This window comes from Trichechus manatus, unplaced genomic scaffold, assembly GCF_000243295.1.
Source record: "Trichechus manatus latirostris isolate Lorelei unplaced genomic scaffold, TriManLat1.0 scaffold00068, whole genome shotgun sequence".
In the NCBI taxonomy this organism is placed as follows: Eukaryota; Metazoa; Chordata; class Mammalia; order Sirenia; family Trichechidae; genus Trichechus; species Trichechus manatus.
In genome coordinates, this window is record NW_004444004.1 from 605,384 (window position 1) to 628,274 (window position 22,891).

The 22,891-nt window shown below is 36.4% G+C and overlaps 1 protein-coding gene across 1 annotated transcript in view; it reads right to left on the reverse strand.

The window, feature by feature from the left end:
* NUP62CL (nucleoporin 62 C-terminal like) overlaps positions 1 to 22,891 on the reverse strand; it is a 67,763-nt gene that overhangs the window by 15,077 nt on the left and 29,795 nt on the right. Inside the window, exons 6-7 of the mRNA XM_023734436.1 lie at positions 22,222 to 22,333; positions 16,551 to 16,617 (exon numbers count right to left, since the gene is read on the reverse strand). Coding sequence (XP_023590204.1) covers positions 16,551 to 16,617; positions 22,222 to 22,333 — 179 coding nt within the window. The remainder of the gene's footprint in view (positions 1 to 16,550; positions 16,618 to 22,221; positions 22,334 to 22,891) is intronic.

A 22,891-nucleotide genomic window follows, 5' to 3' on the forward strand; every position in this document is an offset into this window, starting at 1 on the left:
TTTTCCCTTTTAGTTTTTTATCTCCAGGTTTCTGCATGTTTCATTATAATACTTCGTCTTCTTGAGCCGCCCTTTGAAGCCTTCTGTTCAGCTCTTTTACTTGATCATTTCGGTTTCTCTAGAGAACCCTAAGACAGTAAGGTAACAAGCCCCACCTACAAAGCTTTTTACTATCTCACTCTTGACTATGAATGGACAGCCAAGGATCATCAGACTATTGAGGAAGGCCTTGGAAGAAATCCAAGAAGAAGAAAACATTTTTAAAAAATCCTTAATATCCTCAGAAAGAAAATACTGAATCCATGAAACAAGAACAGGATGCTATTAAAATACACACACAATCACTAAACAACAAAACAAGCTCTTAGAAATAAAAATTATAGTAGAAAGGAAAGATCAATACAAGGATTGAAAAAAAAAGCTGAGTACACATCCCAGGAAATTAAACAAAAATATAATGAGAAAATAGAGAAAAAAAAAAAAAGATCAGTCCAGGATTTCAAAAATTAGAATAAGATTTCCAGAAAGAACAGAGAAAACATAGGGGAGGAAATGAGCAGAAACCTAATGCAAGAAAATTTCCCAGAACTGAAAGACATGTTTCTAGACTGAAGGGCTCACAAAATACTTGGCTCAATGGATGAAACAGACCTACATCAAGGCACATCATCTGAAATTTCAGAAGAAGATTTTAAAAACGCTCATAAAGAAAAATAAAACATAAAAATAAAGAGGTCACACAAAGGTTCAGGGATCAGAATGGTCCACAAAGCTAAAAGACAATGGAACAATGTTTTCAAAATTTTAAGGGAAAATTATTTCCAAGCTAAAATTCGATATCTAACATTACTGATTAAGTGTAAGGATAAAATAAGGCCTTTTTAGACAAGCAGTCTCTCAGGAAGTTGCTGCAATATGTACTATATCAAAACAATGGAATAAATCAAGAAATAGGAAGTATAAGTAAGAGCCACAACACAGGAGAGCCAACACAGAAAGAAACAGAGGGAATATGAGAATGCTGTAGATGGAGGAAGCTAAGATGACAGCTGAGTAGCAGACAAGAGTAATTATTCCAGATGGTAGATTAGAGATTAGGGGGCTCTGGGAGAGATTAATTCAATAATATGGAATTGATAGATTTAAATTCAAAGCAGGAAGTTGGAGAATGAATTACTGGAAAGTACATAGAAAACTAAGAAAATCAAAACATAAAATTCAAAGGAAAACAAAAACTTGTAAAAGAAAACATCATCATAGTTTACTACCTGGTGAGGCTGTGAATAACATTTATGTGATCATAATTGAAATATTAAATACAGATCTATGCAAAATTTACAATATAACTATATTGAGAGAATGGGGGGAAAGTGTGCTTGCATGCATGTATATATATGATGACGACAGTATAAAATAATTAAATTCTCACCTCTAATTTGGAAAGCCAGTAGAGAATGTCTAAAATGGAAAAAAAACCTGAGAAGTAACAGTATAAATGATATTTGTTGTTGATAGTTGCCGTTGAGTCAACTCCTATGCAACCTTATGTACAACAGAAAAAAACTCTGCCTGATCCTGGGTCATCTTCACAATCACCGGCATGTCTTGAGTTTGTTGTCATAACTACTGTGCTGATCCATTTCACCAAGGATCTCCCACACCCTCACTGGTCCTCTACTTCATCAAACATGATGTCCTCATCTAGCAATTGATCCAAAGCAATCAAGTTGGATAATGTTCTGTTGTGATTTATGAGATTTTCATTGTCCAATTTTCGAAGTAGATCACCAACCCTTTCTTCCTAGTCTGCCTTAGTCTGGAAGCTCTGCTGAAACCTCTCCATTGTGGGTGATCCTGCTGGTGTTTGAAATACTGGTGGCATAGCTTCCAGTGTCACAGCAACATACAAGCCACTATAGTATGACAAACTGACAGATGGGTGGTGGTAAATAGTTATTTAGAGATATGGAAATAAAAAGCAAAAAAAAAAAAAAAAAAACCTCAGCTAAAATAATTGACAGTGATTGCCTCTAGGCAGTGGAAAATAGTGTATGGGCAAGGGCTAGACCTTTTCATGTTTTTAATAACCTTATAAAACTACTTTCAAGGTGAGAGATGAAGAAGGTCTGAAATAATGCAGTGGTAGTGCGAATGGACTGAAGAGAAAATATTCAAGACCTATTTAAGAAGTATAATCAACATTATTTACTGAAGAAAAAGCAATAGCCTACCTTAGGTTCATGAGTAAATAGTAGTAACTGTTAGATGAGAAAAGGAAAGGAGGCTCAGGAAAGAGTTAAGATGAGGGGAGTTTTAGACAAGTTGAATTTGAGGTATCTTTGGGATATTTATGTGGAGATATTTGTTAAAGGAAGGTTTATAATGGATAGTAAAAGAACCATTGGTGGCAATGATAGCTAGAGATGACAACTGAGGTAAAAAAAAAATGCTGATGATCAGAGAGGTCTTAAAAGAGAACAGTATTAGTAACAAGGAGAGGTCTCAAACCAATAATCTAACTTCCTACTAGGGATAAAAAGAGCAAAATGAACCCAAAGCAAGCAGAAGGTAAGGAAACAAAGATAAAGGAAGATATTAATAAGACTGAAAACAGGAACACAATAAAGAAAAATCAATGAAATAAAAAGCTGCTTCTTTGAAAAAAATCAGTAAAATTGACAAACCTCTAGCAACACAGACAAAAATAAAAAGAGAGAAGATGCAAATCACCAACATCAGGACTGAAACAGGGTATATCATTACGTATTCTGCAGCCATTAAAAGGACAAAAAGGGTATACTATGAACAACTTCACACTTCTAAATTTAACAACTTTAGAAGAAATGGACCAATTTCTAGAAAACCACAAACTATGAACACTGAATCAAGATGAAATAAATAAGCTGAATAGTTCTAGAACCATTTTAAAAAATGAATCTGTAATTAAAGCTCCCCAAAAAATGAAATCTCCAGTCCCAGATGGTTTCACTGGAGAATTCATTTAGCAAAGTTGCAGGGTACAAGATCAACATACAAAAATCAGTTGTGTTTCTATACACCAGCAATGAACAATCTGAAAAGAAAATTAAGAAAACAATTCCATTTATAATAGCATCTGAAAGAATAAAATACCTAGGAATAAATTTAACCAAGGAGGTGAAAGACTTGTACATTGAAAACTACAAAACAATGCTGAAAGAAAGTAAAGGAGACCCAAGTAAATGGAAAGATATCCCATGTTCATGGATTAAAAGACTTAATATTGTTAAGATGTCAATACTATACAATGGTATAGATAAATTCAACACAATCCCTATCAAAATTCTAAAAGAAGCTTTTTTTTTTCAGAAATGGAAAATCCAATCCTCAAAAACATATGACATTGATTGCAAGAGGCCACAAATAGTCAAAACAATCTTAAAAAAGAACAAACCTGGAGGATTCATACTTCCCGATCTCAAAATTCACTACAAAGCTACAATAATCAAAACAGTGTGGCACTGGCATAAGAAGAGACACATAGACCAATGGAATAGAGTTGAGTGTCAAGAAATAAACCCATACATCTGTAGGCAATTGATTTTTGACAAGGGTGTCAAGTCCATTCAATGAGGAAAGAAGAGTGTCTTCAACAAATGGTGTTGGGACAACTGGATTTCTACATGCAAAAGAGTGAAGTTAGACCCAAACTCCACACCATATAAAAAAACACAAGACGGATCAATGACCTAAATATAAGAGCTAAAACCCTAACACTCTTAGAAGAAAACATAGGACTAAATCTTCAGGACCTTGCATTTGACAATGGATTCTTATATATGACACAAAAACACGAATAAAATTTAAAAAAATATCTATATATATTGGACTTCATCAAAATTAAAAACTTTTGTGTATCAAGGTATATTATCAAGAAAATGAGAAGACAGCCCCCGGATACCCTTTCAACTCAGTACTGAAGTCACTCCTGAGATTCACCCTTCAGCCAAAGATTAGACAGGCCCATAAAACAAACAATATTACACACAGCTCAACCATGTATATAAACTAAATGGGCATATCGGCCCAGGGGCAAGGATTGAGAAGGCAGGAGGGGACATGAAAGCTGGACGAATGGAAATGGGAGAACCCAGGGTCGAGAAAGGGATGGTGTTGACTTGTTGTGGGGTTGGCAGCCAACATCACAAAATAATGTCTATTAACTGTTTAATGAGAAACTAATTTGTTCTGTAAAGCTTCATCTAAAGCACAATAAAAAAAATATATAAAAAACAAACAAAAGAAAGTGAGAAGACAATCTACAGAATGGGAGAAAATATTTGGAAATCATATATCTGTTAAGGGTTTAATATCCAGAATGTATAAAGAACTCCCACAACTCAACAACAAAAAGACAACCCAATTTAAAAAATGAGCAAAGGAGTTGAATAGACATTTCTCCAAAGAAGAGACACAAATAGCCAGTAAGCACATGAAAAGATGCTCAACATCACCAGTCATAATGGAAATGCAAATCAAAACCATGACGAGATACTATTTCACATCCACTAGGCTGGCTACTATCAAAGAAATGGAAAATAACAAGGGTTGGTGAGGATATGAAGAAATTGGAACTCTCATGCATTGCTGGTGGGAATGTAAAATAGCGCAGCAGCTGTCGAAAGGTTTGGTGGTTCCTCAAAACATTAAACATAGAATTAATATATGATCCAGTAATTCCACTCAAAAGAAATTCAGGGACTCAGATATTTGTACACTGATGTTCACTGCAGCATTATTCACAATAGTCGAAAGGTGTATCACCAGATCAATGGATAAGCAAAATGTGATATATATATATATATATATATATATATAATGGAATATTATTCAGCCATAAAAAGGAATGAAGTTCTAGTACATGCTACTACATGAACTGTGAAAACATTATGCTAGATGAAATAATCCAAACACAAATGGACAAATATTATGATTCCACTTATATGAAATATCTACAATAGACAAATTCATAGAGATAGAAAGTAGATTAGAGGTTACCGAGGGCTGGGTGGAGGGAGAGGAGTAACTGCTTAATAGGTACAGAGTTTCTGTTTGGGGTGACAAAAAAAGTTTGGAAATAGATAGTGGTGATGGTTGCACAACATTGTAAGTATAATTAATGCCATTGAATTGTATACTTAAAAATAGTTAAGATGTTGATTTTATGTTATATATATTTGACTATAATAAAATTTAAAAAGAAAAAGAAAAACTCTTGACTGTGGTGAACAGACCTCTGACTTAAATCACCGCAATACAGTTGACGCTTTAACCAGTTCCCAGAGTTGAGCCACTTCACAGACATAGGGCCCTTAAACAAAACTGAAGTCAGGTCCTCTTGAGGAAGGACCAAAAATTTATATTCTAAAGATTATCTTTAAAACCTGTTGCTGTCAAGTTGATTCTGAATCATAGTGACCCTATAGGACAGAATAGAACTGCCCCATAACGTTTCCAAGGAGCGGCTGGTGGATTCGAACTGCTGACCTTTTGGTTAGCAGCCGAGCTCTTAACCACCATGCCACCAAGGCTCCAATCTTTAGCCTTCCCTGAAAGGACAAGTGGCCATTTACCAGTTGACTGCATTGGAAAATGGAAAATAGATTTTCAGGGATTATAGGACACTGGTTCTGAACTGAACCAATTATAAGAAAAACAAAATTTCACTGTGCCTTGCAAGTCAGAGCAGGGTCTTATGGATGTCAGGGTCCGTGGTAAGCAGAATTCTAAGATGCCTCATCCCCAAGATTCCCAGCTTCTGGTTATTCAATCAAAGTACTAAGTACTACTGCGATGGGATTTTGCAGACATAATTAAAGGTCCAAATCAATTGACATTAAAATATGTACACTATCCACTTAATCACGTAAGTCCTTTAGAGGCAGTTTTCTCTGGCTGGTCACAAAAGTGGAGGTCAGAGAGATTTGAAGCATGAGAAGGACTAGATGTGAGGGAGATTCTCCACTACTGAGATGGAAAGGGCCATGGGACAAGGACCTGAGTGGTCTCTAGGTGCTGAGAGTGGCCCACAGCCAATGAGAAAGGGGACTTCAGTCCTACAATGGCAAGGAAATAAATTCTGCCAACAACCTGAGGGAGCTTAAAAATGAGTGGATCTTTTCCAATCCCGCTTCCAGATGAATATGCAGCTGGCCAACACCCTGATTTCAGCCTGAGACCCTGAGCAAAGGGCCTTGCTAAAACATGTCAGACTCCTGACCATGGAAACTGTAATTTTTCAAAAAAAAAAAAAAAAGACAAACATGCAGAGATTAGGTCTTGATTCCATACCTCCTCGTCCCCTCGAACTGTCAGCTCAGTAGACATGTAATATGACCCCTAATTTATGTCAGACAACAGATTTATCAAATCTGTTCTCACTGTTTAACATGGTTGGCCATCTTTTCAGCCTCCAACATGTGTTTCCTTATTGCCTGCCTGTCAAACCAATGCCACATGTTAAGGTTTTAGTTACTATAGTATCTACTTCTGTATTAGTTAAGTTACCAAAAAAAAAAAAAAAAAAAAAAAACAGTTGCCGTCGATTCTTACTCATGGCAACCCCATTAGCTGCAGAGTAGAACTGTGCTCCATAGGGTTTTCAAGGTTGTGATCTTCTGGAAGCAGATCACCAGGCCTTTCTTATGAGAAGCCGCTGGGCGGATTAAAACCACCAACTTTTCGGTGAGCAGTCAAGTACTTAACAGTTTGCATTACATTAGTTAAAGTCAGGCTGTTGTTAAAAATGAGCAACCTTGAACTTTCAGGAGCTTAATATAATAAAGGTTTATCTCTCACTCATAAAGGAGACACAGGCACAGAGACAGAGAAAGAACATACTACCTTCCTACTAATCATTAGCAACTTTTAAGAAGATGCTCAGTTTATTAAAATTAAAGTAGCACTCAGAATAAATGATGGAAAGAAAAGTGTTTATAGAGATGTACAAAGTTCTTATCTCTATCATGAGGATTTGTATCTTGGTCTTATCATGGATACCTAGGGTTGTGACAAGACACTCTACTTCTGTATAGCACTATCCTTCACACGAAATCAATAAAAAATACATATCAAGGATGAGTATTATAAAAAGAATAGATGGTGAAAGTGTCTTGAATTCTTGGAAGGGGACACAACCTAGTAGAATTATTGCATCTCAAGTGGTCCTCAGTCATCCTGTTGAAATATTACTTATTATTCAAGGACCATTTCAAATTCTATCTCTTCCAGGAAGCTAACTAAAGATTATGTTTCTCTTCCTTTACACCCCCGCCCAAGTTACTGTGTACCTCTTCAAGGCAGAGGTGTTATTCATGTTTATACCTCCCTACACTGAGTAACAAGTCCTCTCTGAATCCAGCTTGAATTTCTGGCAGTTCCCTGTCCATGTACTGCTGCAACAGTTTTTGAATTATCTTCAGCAAAATTTTACTTGCATGTGATATTAATGATATTGTCTGATAATTTCCACATTCTGTTGGATCACCATTCTTTGGAATGGGCACATATATGGATCTCTTCCAGTCAGCTGGCCAGGTAGCTGTCTTCCAAATTTCTTGGCATAGACGAGTGAGCACCTCCAGCATCTGTGCACTGAAACATCTCAATTGGTATTCCATCAATTCCTGGAGCCTTGTTTTTTGCCAATGCCTTCAGTGCAGCTTGGACTTCTTCCCTCAGTACCATCGGTTCTTGATCATATGCTACCCCCTGAAATGGTTGAATATCAACCAATTCCTTTTGGTAAAGTGACTCTGTGTATTTCTTCCATTTTCTTTTGATGCTTCCTATGTCGTTCAGTATTTTGCCCATAGAATCCTGAAATATTGCAACTCAAGGCTTGAAATTTGTCTTCAGTTCTTTCAGCTTGAGAAATGCCCAGTGTGTTCTTCCCTTTTGGTTTTCTAACTCCAGGTCTTTGTACATGTCATTATAATACTTTACTTTGTCTTCTTGAGCCACCCTTTGAAATCTTCTGTTCAGGTCTTTTACTTCATCATTGCTTCCATTTGCTTTAGCTACTCTAGATTCAAGAGTAGGTTTCAGAGTCTCTGCTGACATCCATTTTGGTCTTTTCTTTCTTTCCTGTCTTTTTAATGACCTTTTGCTTTCTTTATGTTTGATGTCATTCCACAATTAATCTGGTCTTTGGTCATTAATGTTCAGTGCATCAATGTTCAGTGCATTAATGTCACTGCTGATGTCAGATGGATCTTGGCTGAAGCAGAGAATACCAGAAAGATGTTTACCTGTGTTTTATTGACTATGCAAAGGCATTTGACTGTGTGGATCATTACAATTATGGATAACATTGTGAATAATGGGTATTCCAGAACATTTAATTGTGCTCATGAGGAACCTGTACATAGACCAAGAGGCAATTGTTGGAACAGAACAAGGGGATACTGTGCAGTTTAAAATAAGGAAAAGTGTGCATCAGGGTTGTATCCTTTCACCATACTTATTTAATCCGTATGCTGAGCAAATAATTCAAGAAGCTGGAGTATATGAAGAGGAACAGGGCATCAGGATTGGAGGGAGACTCATTAACAACCTATGATATGCAGATGACACAACCTTGCTTGTGGAAAGCAAAGAGGACTTGAAGCACTTACTGATGAAGATCAAAGACTACAACCTTCATTATGGGCTACACCTCAACATAAAGAAGACAAAAATCCTCACAACTGGACCAATAAGCAACTTCATGATAAACGGAGAAAAGATTGAAGTTGCCAAGGATTTCATTTTATTTGGATCCATAAACAATACTCATGGGAGCAACAGTCAAGAAATCAAATGACATATTGCATTGGGCAAATTTGCTGCAAAAGACCTTCTTAAAAAGTGTTAAAAAGAAAAGATGTCACTTTAAGGAAGGTACACCTGACCCAAGCCATTGTATTTTCAATTGCCTCATATGCACATGAAAGCTGGATAATGTATAACAAAGACCAGAGAAGAATTGATGCCTTTGAATTATGGTGTTGGCAAAGAATATTGACTATACCATGGACTTTGAGAAGAATGAACAAATCTGTCTTGGAAGAAGTACAGCCAGAATGCTCTTTAGAAGTGAGGATGGAGAGACTTCGTTTCACATACTTTGGAGGTGTTATCAGGAGGAACCAGTCCCTGGAGACGGACATCATGCTTGGTAAAGTAGAGGGCCAGCGAAAGAGAGGAAGACCCTCAATGAGATAGACTGACGCAGTGGCTGCAAGGATAGGCTCAAGCATAGCAACGATTCTGAAAATGGTGCAAAACTGGGCAGTGTTTTGTTCTGTTGTGCATAGGGTTGCTATGAGTTGGAACTGACTAGATGGCACCTAACAACAACAACAACACACTAAGTAACACAGTGCTTGGGCACACAGTAAGTTTTTTGCATTTAGATTCACAACTACTATCTGCTTTGACTTTTCATCTAAAAGAACACTTTCCAATTATCTAGCATTTCAGTTTTCCAGATGCCTATGTATATTACTGAAGGTCCCTAGGTGGCACAAATGGTTTGCTCTAGACTACTAAATAAAAGGTTGGAGGATCGAATCCACCCAGTGGTGTCGTGGAAGAAAGGCTTTGTGATCTGGTTCCATAAAGATTACAGCCAAGAAAACTCCATGGAGCTCAGTTCTACTCTGTAACACACGGGGTCCCCATGAGTCGGAATCAACTCGACAGCAACAGGTTTGCTTTTGGTTTATGTATATTAGCTCATATGAATCCCAAAATACCCTGGGACGGAGTGAATAATTAAAAGCTCAAGAAGGTTAACTAACTTCTCAAAGACCAAAGCTAATGAGAATATTAGAACCCGTTATCTTAGGAATTCCATCTAACACAGTGCTTTTTCTATTATAGTATACCTATTTGTCAAATGCTGTGAATTTTTTTAAATAAAAAAGTACAATGCTGAGCTAATAGTTGGTACCATAGCATATCACTATTTGTTATTCCTTCAAACACTGAAGTGCTCAGAAGAAGGCTGGCCTATCTGAATCTTATCTGAGGAGGTTTAATTGGTGAAATACCATCAGGCTATTTCATCTATGAGGTTGGCACAGAGTATGGGACCAAAAGCAGCACTATAGCAAGGCTCCAGCGTATTTATGATTTTTAGTCACTAAAAAAACCAAAACCAAGCCCACTGCCATCGAGTCGATTCCAACTCTTAGCGACCCTATAAGAACAGAGCAGAACCGCCACATGGGGTTGCCAAGGCTGTAAACCTTAACGGAAGCAGACTGCCACATTTTTCTCTTGTGGCAGCTAGTGGGTTCGAATCATCGACCTTTTTGGTCGGCAGCTGAGTGCTTTAACCACTGCATCACCAGGGCTCCTTCTTTTAGTCACTAACAGGAAGAAAACTGCTTTGGAGAAAAAAAAATCTATCTTTCTCACAAACAATATAAATTCTGTTATTTGGGAGTGATTTAAATCACGTTACATATAATTCATCTGGGGAGGCTCTCCAGCTTGAACAACTTCACTTGGGCCCAAAATGTACATAAGCAAGATTAGTGAGAAATCTAATTTTGCAGATGTATTGAGTGTACTACAAACCTGGATTTACATATAGAAAAGGAAGTTTTGGAATGGAGTTCTGAAAATGTTAACCATCACATACTCTTTCTTAACAGGAGCTGAAGACTTGCTCAATTCCAATCTTAGTATCCTAATCTAACCTACAAGAAATTCTTTAGAATCAAGGGACAATGAATCTATTTTGTCTGTAAAGGGGAGCAGAGATGAGCAGGTGGTTCATTAAACAAAGAAAAGACATAAAATACCTTTCAACTAACTGCAATGGGAAGAGGCAAGTGGGCTCCTGTCTCTGATAAGCTTAAGAGACCCTTAAAGTGACCCTCACAAACAGAAACATCTTTGTGTTGTTGCCACATCTCTGGCAGATAAGAGTACTTACTTCTCAAGTATCTGAAGTGGAATATTATACTCCAAAACACAAGAGATGACCTCACCAATCTACCAACATCACCAAGATTTCCCAAAGAATTTAAGAAAAAGAGGAGGTAAAAGAAATAACCTTGATCAGTAAATCAGATTCTATTCTAGAAGATGAAAAGAGGAACAAGTACACTTTAATTGGAATTCAAAAGCATCTTTTGGCATCTCAGCATTTGATACTCTTCAGATATGAGAAAGCTGAAAATAATAAAAATGTAAAAAAAAAGAAACATTTCTTATCTGGATCAAAACTTTTTTAAAGAATATGCAACACAAAAAAATCTAATTAAAAAAATCCCCTCAAACAATAAATAGTAACTGAGTAGAAATGAAGTATGATTATATCACACAAAGCTGCTTCTCTAAAATGACCCTGAAAGCATTTTATGGAAGTTAGTTACAGTACACTAGACAACTGAGAATGTTTTACGTTAAAAAAAAAAAAAAGTGCTCATGGACATTCAGCCCAGCACTAATGGGGTTGTATTTTGGAAAAACAACAAAACCCCTTATAGTATTTTTAGTTACTCTAAGGATTCTTTTTGCCCTAAATAGCAGTCTAAATGTTGTAAGTAGCTATTATACAATATGGAATTCTAACCCACAATAGGAGTCCTTAGGTGGTGCAATCAGTTAAGCGCTCATCTACCAACCGAAAGTTTGGCGGTTCAAACCCACCTTGAGGCATCTCTGAAAAAAGGTCTGGTGATCTGCTTCCAAAAGGTCACAACCTTGAAAACCCTATGGAGTGCAGTTCTACTCTGTACACATGGGGTCACCAAGAGTTGGAATCAACTTGATGGTAACTGGTTTGGTTTTTGGTTTTAACCCATAAGAGACTGCAGTGATTATGGATGCAATATATTTTTAGACTTGGAACTTTGGGACACTTCATGAAAGAAGTAAAATGCTATGAAAATACTCACTGAGCACTAAATTAATGAAAAGCATAAGATTTTCCACAGTCCATTCCTCCATTGTGCTGTTCGAAAAATATTAACAGACATAACAATGGCTTGATATACGAAGAAACAAAAAACACTTCTCCTTCACCTCCATATCCTCCCCTAAAGAAAAGTATCTCCATATATCTAAAACAAATAACAAATTGGCTGAGATGGATTGCCAACTCTGTCATAAGTGATCCCAGAAGAGCTGGAATTGCTGCAGTTTCAGTGACTGCCAACTCAGAAGACAGATGTGTGACTGCAGCATTGCCACCAATCCAACCTCGAAATAACGCTGTAAATTTTTACAAAGAGAAAGACAAGAGAGGGAACTGGTACTTGACTACAGTTATTATTAATTCTCAATTATCTATACTTACCAGAAGGAAAACAGGCATAGATAATGTTAAACAATGGATGAATATAAAATGTTCAAACTGGTGAAACTAGCACATGTTCAGATACTCATTCAATACTCTTGTACTTTATCTTTGACCCCTACCTTCAGTCCCATCACTATTCTACACAAGTTAGAGGAAGAAAGGGACCTAGATCTCTATAACTGACTCATGGACATTGAAAAGTTTATTGGACAGTGTAATATTTTAACATACTTAAAGTGTAATGTTTAACTTCCAAATCACTTTTTAAAAGCTGAATTTTTAGTTAAATGATTAATCCTATTAGCCTAACAATTGTTAAGTTTTATAGTAGAAAAAAAAATCTGTACTGACATTAAAGATATTAAATCATAAAAATGTTGCCCAGAGCCTTTTTAAATTAAGATTTTGACTTTAAAATCACAAAAAACTATACAAGATTTCTCTTTAGTAAAGAAAACAATTATAATATTTCTATTGTTAAATAACACGAGTTAGATTTTCTATAACTTTCATTCAGATGTGAAAAAGATTCATTGAGAAGTTGAACTCTAACTTTTCAGCCCACAGTCATTTCAGCAGACATGATCTCATTTACTATTAAAAAGCAAAATTTTATAAAAATTTCCCTTAGATAGCATAACTATCTTGTCCACTGTCCACTACTTGTCCACGTCATTTCCTGATGTGAAAAGGAAAGGCTCCTGGAGTAGGAATGGCAAAAGAAGCCCATAGTATCATCAAGATTTACCAGGTGTCTTCCCATTCTGCATCATGGCCTCCTTTGTCTCAACTGAGAACTTACATAAGATATCGCTGCCTCCCCATCTCAACTAAATTTTTAGCATTAAAGTACCTCCCAGTAATCATTAAGCTCTAACATCTTACTCTTTCTACCTGCTGTTGACTAAGAACTTCACCCAGACACCTGGAACTAACATTCCACACAAAGTACTACCATTATCATAGTTTGAAAACCCTTTTCCTCTACTGTTAAGTACATGATTAATAGCTGTTTTTATATTCAGTGATATGTAACATCAGAATTATTTTAAGAGCATGCCAGTAGAAAGAATACCATTCTGGTAATTGGGAGAGATGGATTCTGGTCCCAGCTCTGCTGCTAATTAGCTGTGTGTTCTTAAAGAAGTCATTTAACCTCTCTGGGCCACAGTTTCTTCATTTATATAAAGTAAATCCCTTCCAGAGGTAATAACCTTAATTTTTTTAGTATGAAAACACGGGCTTCCAGATTTCCTTTACAACAAAGAGGATCCCAGTCAAGAGAAAAATCACTATAATCTTTACAGCCTTAATTACATTTTGACACTCCCTAACTCTACCCAGGAAGCACTGCTCATTGTAAAAAAAATGTAACAGGAATACAATTAATTCAAATTTTGTATAGTCTCATTCATCAGTATTTTCCAGCCACTGACATTTTCCCACAGCTCAGTTGTTCTTACAACTTCTCTAGGTACGTGATTTTCAATGATAATCTACCTGGAACCGCCTTCTCTAGATCCAACTTAATAGTACTTAATAGTTACCTTCTGAACCATATGACCCTTCTTGTCCTGTCTGTCTCTCTTATACACAGTAAACTCTGATAACCAGTTCTTCTACTACCATTTATTGACTATCATGATGGGCCAGGTGTTGTTCAAAGAAAGTTATATGGCAATATAGAATGTAACCTCTTTCTGATGATTCAAAACAGTTTAGAAAGGGATAGGACACTTTTCCTCTAACACAGGACAGAAGGAAGTTAAGATAGATGATGACACTTGTATGTATGAAAGGGAAAGCTGAAGAAGTTTATGTTTGATGGTCTCTATTAGTGCAGAGAATGTGGAATCCAGAATGCCAAATAAGCAAATTTATTGTATTTTAATACCACATCTTAAAAACAGTAGCTGATTGGCTAACCAATCACTTAGGTCTAATTGTACTCCATATTTAGGCAAATTCTATAAAATATATTTCCCCCCAGTTTTTATTTTGAATCTACAGAAAAGTTGAGAGAATAGTAAAAACCAAACACTTGTATACCTTTTACCTAGATTCACCCACTGTTAACATTTTGCCACAAATTGCTCGATCTCTTTCTCTTCACTAATGTTTTTGGCTGAGGCACTTAGAAGTAAACCACAGCCATGACACTTCTTTAAATAATCTAGCATGCATCTTCAAAGAATAAGGATATTTTTCTACATCACCACAATCACCACCAAACCTAAGAAAATGAACAATATTTCCTTAATATCATTTAATATATAGTGCATGTTCAATTTCCCCAATTGTCCTAAATAGTATTATTTTGGTTTTGATCCAGTATCCAATCGAGGTTAACATGGTGGACTTGTTATATCTCTTTTAATCTAGAACAGTCCTCTGATTGTTTTTTGTTTTATTTTCAATGACTGACATTTTAAAGAGTCCAAGCCAATTAATTATCTTATATAACGTCTCATACGTACAATGTCCGATTATTTTCTCATGATTAGATTCAGGTTAAACATTTTTGGTAAGAATACTATATAAGTGATGTTGTATACTTCTTATCACATATCAGGAGCATACAATGCCAAGTTCTCTCAGTATTGATGATGCTGAGTCTGATCACTTGATTAAAGTGGTACTTACCAGATAGCTGTCTTGTAAAGGCATCTTATCTCCTTTGTAATTAGTGACTAATCTGTGGGGTGATACTTTTGAGACAAGTAAATATCCTGTCCCCCAACAATCTTTAACTCAATGGTTTTAGCATTCATTGATAACCCTCACCTGAATCAGTTACTAAGTTGGGGCTGTAAAATGGTGATTTTTCTTATTGAATTATACACATAAAATGGGTGGATTTTATGGCATGTAAATTATACCTCAATGAAACTTTAAAAAAAAATTAACTCAGTCTGTATTTGGTCCCATTTTATGCTAGCTTATTTTTTCTGCCAAGAAATGACTGACAGTTGAAATATTTTACAAATGAGATAGAATTTTCAAGGTCAGGGTGAGCTTTAATAAGTGTTCTGTTGAAATTTTTTTTTAAATGATGGTTTCCTATCACTCCTTCTACAATTATTAGCTGGCATGCTTCTGTAAAGACTTTTCCCTGTACCTCCCATTTCTCTATATTTGGAATTTCACTGCAGACTCATGGGTTTTTTTCACTTAATGTATTGTAATCCTTTACTGTCATTATTCTTTTTGATGTTCAATCCATCCTACTTTGGCCAGTGTGAGCTCCTTCAGGCACAGTCTTGTGTCCTGATATGACTTCAGTACTTTTGAATAATCCTTGATTTCTGGCACAAAAAGTCTCAAGCTTACTCTGTACTTTCCCTGCCTAAGATGTGGGATCAAACATTTCTCCCAGAAGCCTTGGTTCTTTTTAGTGGTATGGTATTTAGAAAGCAAGATCTGGGTGCTGGATGTGCTCATTGCTACTGGGGTGACTGTCATTGCTTCAGAACAAGGAAATAGGAATTTATACTAATATTTGCTATTCAAATTTATAATACAAGTTATTTTTCCTTTCCTTCTTTTATATTTGTATCGCTTATCTTTCAGTGAAAATCTTGGTTTCTATTATAAGTATTAATATACTTATTCATTTTCTTTATCCTACTATATATAAAATAGTAGTAATACTGATATTACAATTCTGAAATTGACAATAAATTGATTAAGAAAGCTTAAGATTTCTTTGCAGCTTTTATCATTAGACCACATCTTAGTAAGGATGCATTGTCAAGAGCACAGTGCTCCAAAGTTATCTGAACTGCATGATTATGTTATAAATTTGTTACACAGGTTGTTTGATTTCAGTTTGTATTCAATTTCAGGATCTGTCTTTTTCCCCCATCCTCTTTTGGGCTTAATTCCAATTTTTGAGTATATAAAACATTTATATGGTCAAAAAGTCAAAACTACATAAAAAGGTATACTCAGAAAAGTCCTGCTTCTATCTCCATCCACCCCATTCCTATGCACCCTCTATTTTCATTAGGTTCGAGTTTATCCTTCCTGTGTTTCATTTTACAAAAACAAGGAAATTACAGTTCTTCAGAACTAATGTAGACAAACCATGAGTTAAGCAACACCCCTACAACTGAGCTCTTATTTATGAGTGCAGTCATGGAGCACACAACCTGACTTGTAGCATATTTTCTACTTGCAATATGTATAGCTTGGTATACAAATAAACTCCCACCTGAGTTTTGATCAATCCTCTGCAGACAGTCCATATGAGCATTCAGAATTTTGCAGATCTGCTGGAGCTAAAAACACATGCCAAGATTTTAATATCTAATTATTTAACGTGGCAAAAAAAAAAGAAAAGAAATTGAAAATCTGGTTAAGAAATGGACTGAGAATGTACTAAATATTTTTTTTAATATTTTATTGTACTTCAGGTGAAGGCTTACAGAACAGATAGTTTCTCATGTAACAGTAGCACACATGTTGTTTTATGACATTGGTTAACAACCCCACAACATTTTAACCCTCTAAATTCTCAACTTTTTTTTTTGTGAAAATACACATAGCCAAAGATACGCCATTTCAAAAATTTTTTTACATACACATTTAAGTGACATTGACTACGCTCTTCTAATTGTGCTGTCATTCTCACTTAAGATGAAGGCTTACAGGACAAAATAGTCTCCCATTTAACAGTTACTACAAATGTTGCCCTATGACAATGGTTAACAATCTCACAACACATCAACAATATCCTTACTCTACTTCGTGTTCCCTATCATCAGCTTCCTACTCCCCTTCTGCCTTCTGGGCCTTGTCACTGGACTCCTGTACCTCGTTACTCTCATGGTTTTACTGGGCTGTCCACTCCCAGGCTGAACAGTGAACCTCGAAGGTAACTTCACCACTGAGCTAAAAGGGTGTCTGGGGGCCATACTCTCGGGGTTTCTCCAGTCTCCTTTAGGCCAGTAAATCTGGTCTTTTTTTTTTTTGTGAGTTAGAATTATGCTCTACATCCTTCTCCAGTTCTGTCCAGAACCCTCTGTTGTGATCCTGGTCAGAGCAGTCAGCGGTGGTAGCCGGGCACCATCTAGCTGTACTGGACTCAGTCCGGTGGAGGCCTTGGTAGCTGTGGACAATTGGTCCTTTGGACTAATCTTTTCATTGTATCCTGTTCTCTTCATTCTCCCTTGCTCCCGAAGGGATGAGACCAGTGGAGTATCTTAGATGGCCGCTCACAGGCTTTTAAGACCCCAGACACTACTCACCAAGGTAGAATGTAGAGCATTATCTTTATAAGTAGTGTCATGCCAATTGAGCTAGATGTTCCCCGAGACCATGGTTCCCAGAGCCCTCCATCCAGCAACTCAGTCCCTCGGGGAGTTTGGATGTGTCCATGGGGCCTCCATGACCTTTCCTTGGAATGTACTAAATATTAATGGATTTTTAACTTTTGCTATTTCTTATCTGCAATGTTCATTACATCTGTATATTAGTTCAATCTAATTATTGTCAAATGTTAAGAATTAAATTTCTACACTTCAATAAAAAACTGACTACCACAGTACAAAAATAAGAACATTGAGAGACATTTCACAAAAGAAATTCATATAAATATTTAAAATATTACCTTTTGTCAACTAAATCAGCAATTTTTAAAAATGGTAATACCCAGTTGTCAAATGTGTTGGGAAAACAAGTACATCCATATACAGCCAATGGGTCATATAAATTTACCCAATCTTTCAAAATATAAATTTTAATATATACCAAAAGTTTTAACAGAATTCATAACTCTTGACTCAGTATATTCTACTTCTAGGAACCTATAGAGGAAATAATCAAATCTAGGCGTAACTGGTCATTACAGTGCTATTTTATAATAGTCAAATATTGGGACTATCTCCACTGATAAAAAATGACTCAGTATATTATGGTAAAGTCATTTCTGATGAAATATTATAGAGTCATTAAAACTCATGTATTCCAAGAATGGTTAAAATTTTGGGAGAAGACCATGCAAGAATATTAAATGAAGACAGGAAACAAAACTCTATACAGGTATGTTCCCAGTGCTGTTTAAAACAAAATAAGTAAGTTTACCAGCACGGCAAAAATACTAGAAAGAAATATACCAACATATTAGCAGGGTAGTGGTAATATAGGTGATTTAATTTTCTTTACAGATATCTATATTTTCCAAATTCTCTATACTGAATATGTACTATCTTTGTAATAAATTAAATACTAAGCATTTAAAACTTTTCAGAACATTTTTGACAAATAATCTAGCAAAGTCCAAGATAATATTGAAAATAGGAAGGAATGGAAATGTTACACTAAAAAGATCAGTATGTAGAGAACATGGTAAATTTAGTGTATTTTAATATAACAAAGAGAAATATAATTTGTAGTAGGAACAATGAGTTTCTATAAGAAAATGTGACTAAATATCATAATAGCATAACACGCACTTGCTTAATAAAAATTTTAAATATTAGGCAGTTTCCCTCTCCCCCACTCTGAAAAAAAAGGGAAAATAAGAAAACAGGTAAATCTCATCACAATGAATACTGGTACAAATAGCTGCTATTTTTCTGCTCTGTCATATGGCTTATAGCAAGGAACCTTTGTTGATCTGGTTACAATAAATTATCTACAAGAATATTACTGTTCAGCAAATGCTTTCTCTGCTTCCCTTCTAATGATTTATTCTGAGGATAGAGCTGAGTTATAGCTGATTTCTTTGGGCTTCTTTTGTCCTGCCATCAAGCAATAATTACCCTTTAATTCGCTCATCTCAAACATCCCAATCACCCCTGCCAGGGAAAATAAAAACAAAAAAGATTCTAACTATTCACTACCCAGTACTGAAAGAAAATAAAACAATCCAGGGTTAAACTGAGAAAAAGGGTAAGGATAGGATTACAGTCTCCTTTTACTATGTCCAGAATATTTCTCTTGTCTTAATTCCCTTTCAGCTCTACTTCATGTGTAAATCTGCATCTATGTATCAAAATTCTATTACAACAAAACAGTTTTGAATTTTGCAATCACAATGTTGTAGCTGTTGGGTACCTTGGAGCCGATTCTGACTCATAGCGACCCCATGTGACAGACTAGAACTGCCCCATAAGGTTTTCTTGGCTGTAATCTTTATAAAAGCAGATCACCTGGTCTTTATCCCTCAGAGCCGCTGGGTGGTTTCAAACAGCCAACCTTTCAGTTAGCAGCCAAGTGCTTAACCATTGCACCACCAGGGCTCTTTTGGAATCACAATAGTGATCTAATATTTCATTAAAAACAAAATCTATATTCTATCAACTCTTGATCATTTGTGGAAACATAGGAAGACGGTAGTATGGATAATCCCAGACTAATTTATTTGGCTTTGTTCAACTTCAGATTCACCCAAAGTAGAGAATGGCATAATTTTTTTATTGTTGTAAAAATATAAATAATACAACATTTGAGAATGGTATAATTTTCATAGATGGATGGGACTTAAAGATCATTTAGTCCATCGGTTACATTATCCAAAAGAAGGAGCCAAGACCCAGAGAGATTAACTGACTTAAACAAAATTCTAATGCTTTCTCAACTATATCATGCTGTTTTTTTATAATTATAAAAGCTGATAATATGTATATAGGTAAAGAACTGTCTGTATATAACTGGACAAGGAGTTTACTAAAGAACTATATATATATATACATATATATATATATATATACATATATATATATGTATACACATATCTCCTTCATCCTCACCTACCCAGACCCTGGGCCCCACTCCTAATTATCATCTACTAATAGAAAGCACAAACTCAAGTACAATGCAGGCAGTCCCTAAGAAATGAACACTCAATTAGCAGCATTTCTTAAGGATACTTGGCTGCCACAGTGGGAAAGTCCTCTGACCATTAACTGCCATGGAGGAGTGGGGAAAAGGAGGACTCCATTTGGCTGCTAAGACAATAGCGGAAGGTAGAGGAAAACTGCTCTTTAGAGTATAAAAACAGACAAAACAAAACAAAAAACCCACAATCCTTTCTTACTGCCAAATTAATTCACAGCATCTCCATTCCCTAATTGGAGCATCTGCTGTACTTTCCCATTATATAACACCTTCACATATTTGAGTAAGATTCTGTAGGTCAGATAGAAACCTAATCAGCACGTTTAACAATGTTTCTATGGAAAAAAATACTTTAAGTCTCAAATAGTTGGCTTATCAAATTTTTAAGATACAGCCTATTTATAAAATAAGAACTGCCTGGACATGCCTAGTGAACTCATACACATATATTCACGTTTATATGAGAATGTAGACAAATATGTAAAGGTAAAAGAATGAACTTTATTTGCATGTGGCTATCCAGTTGTCCCAGGTCCCTGGGTGGCGCAAATGGTTTGCACTTGACTACTAACCTAAAGCTTGGCAGTTTGAAGCCACCCAGAAGTGCCACAGAAGACAGGCCTGCACAAACGAAAACATTCTTTGATGGTTATGGGGTGGGGAGGGAGGGTGAGGGTTATTCACTAAGTAGATAGTAGATAAGAATCATCTTAGGTGAAGGGAAGGACAGCACACACTACAGGGGAAGTCAGCACAACTGGACTAAACCAAAGCTAAGAAGTTTCCTGAATACAATCAAATACTTTGAGAGACAGAGTAGCAGGGGTAGGGGTCTGGGGACCATGCTTTCAGCGGACATCTAGGTCAACTGGCATAACAAAGCTTATTAAAAAATGTTCTGCATCCTACTTTGGTGAGTGGCGTCTGGGGTCTTAAAAGCTTGCAAGTGGCCATCTAAGATGCATCAGTTGGTCCCAAACACTTGGAGTAAAGGAGAACGAAGAACACCAAAGACACAAGGAAAGAATTAGCCCAAGAGACAGAACGGGCCACATAAACCAGAGACTTCATCAGCCTGAGACCAGAAGAACTAGATGGTGCCTGGCTACCACCAATGAACATCCTGACAGGGAACACAACACAGGGTCCCTGATGGAGCAGTAGAAGGATGGGGTGGAGAACTCAAATTCTAGTAAGAAGACCAGACTTAATGGTCTGACTGAGACTGGAGGTGCCCCGGAAAGCATGCCCCCTGGACTCTATCAGCCCTGAACTAAAACAATTTCCGAGGCCAACTCTTCAGACAGGGATTGGACTGGACTGTGGGACATAAAGTGATACTCGTGAAGAGTGTGCCTCTTAGTCAAGTAGATACAAGAGACCAAAGGGGCAGCTTCTGTCCAGAGGTGAGATGGGAAGGCAGAGAGGGTTAGGAGCTGGTTGAATGGTCATGGGGAATGAGGGGCGGAAAGGAGCAGTGTGCTGTTGCAGAATGGGGAGAGCAATTAGAGTCTCATAACAATGTATGTAAAAAAAATTTTGTATGGGAGACTAACTTGAAATGTAAACTTCATTTAATTACAACAATTAAAGAAAAAAAAAAAGAAGACAGGCCTGGTGATCTGCTTCCATAAAGATTACAGCCAAGAAAACCCTATGGAGCAGTTCTACTCTGTAACAAGTACGGCTGCTACTAGTCAGAATCAACCTGACAGTAACAGGTTTGGTTTTGGTTAATAAGTATGTGAGCAAAAGAAATAAATATAGGGACATATCTAGGTATATGAAAAACAGGAAGTTCAAGAGGAAAATTTTGGGAGGCATGAGTCATTTTTTACCCTACAAGGAACAACCACAAAAAATTCACAAATTTTTCTGCCTCTAAGTGTTTCCTACCTCACTAAATCCACATAAGAGCTTCACAACTCTCGTGGCAGGTAAGGAGCAGTACAGAAGACAGGAGGTGACTGGCTAAATGAATCACAGAGCACCAATTTCATACTACATCTTGGTTGTCTAAATACACAAAGCGGTAAACTCACCGGCTCAGTAGTGTCAGCAGGACTTCCAAATGTACTCAAGTGCTCAAGAATGTCCTTGAGATCTTGGGCCATAAGTTTCAGCTGAGCATCTATATTTTCTGCTAATCTGTAACTGAAAGGGCAGGGAAAATGAAGGGATTAATAATAAATATTTTCTCTATCTATACAAGGATGATACTGCCAACTGGCTTTGTCCCAATTGCCCTACCTTCTGCATGGGTCTCAGTTAAGGCCAATGGACATTTTTTATGGACACAGATTTGTGACCTTATTGTTACCATATTTTAAAAGACTCCATAGGTGTAGGTTTTTCTCCATCTCGCCATTTTTACAGTCACCTATTTACCCACTGGTTAATGTTCTGGGGAATTCTGAAGCAAAGGAACTCTTTTTTTTTTTTTAATTGTACTTCAGGTGAAGGCTTACAGAACAAACAGTTTCTCATGAAACACTAGTACACATGTTGTTTTATGACATTGGTTAACAATCCCACAACATATTAACCCTCTAAATTCTCAACCTTTCTTTTTTCTTGGTGAAAATACACATAGCCAAAGATACACCATTTCAAAAATTTCTACATGCACACTTCAGTGACATTGACTACGCTCTTCCAATTGTGCTGTTATTCTCACTTAAGATGAAGACTTACAGAACAAAATAGTTTCTC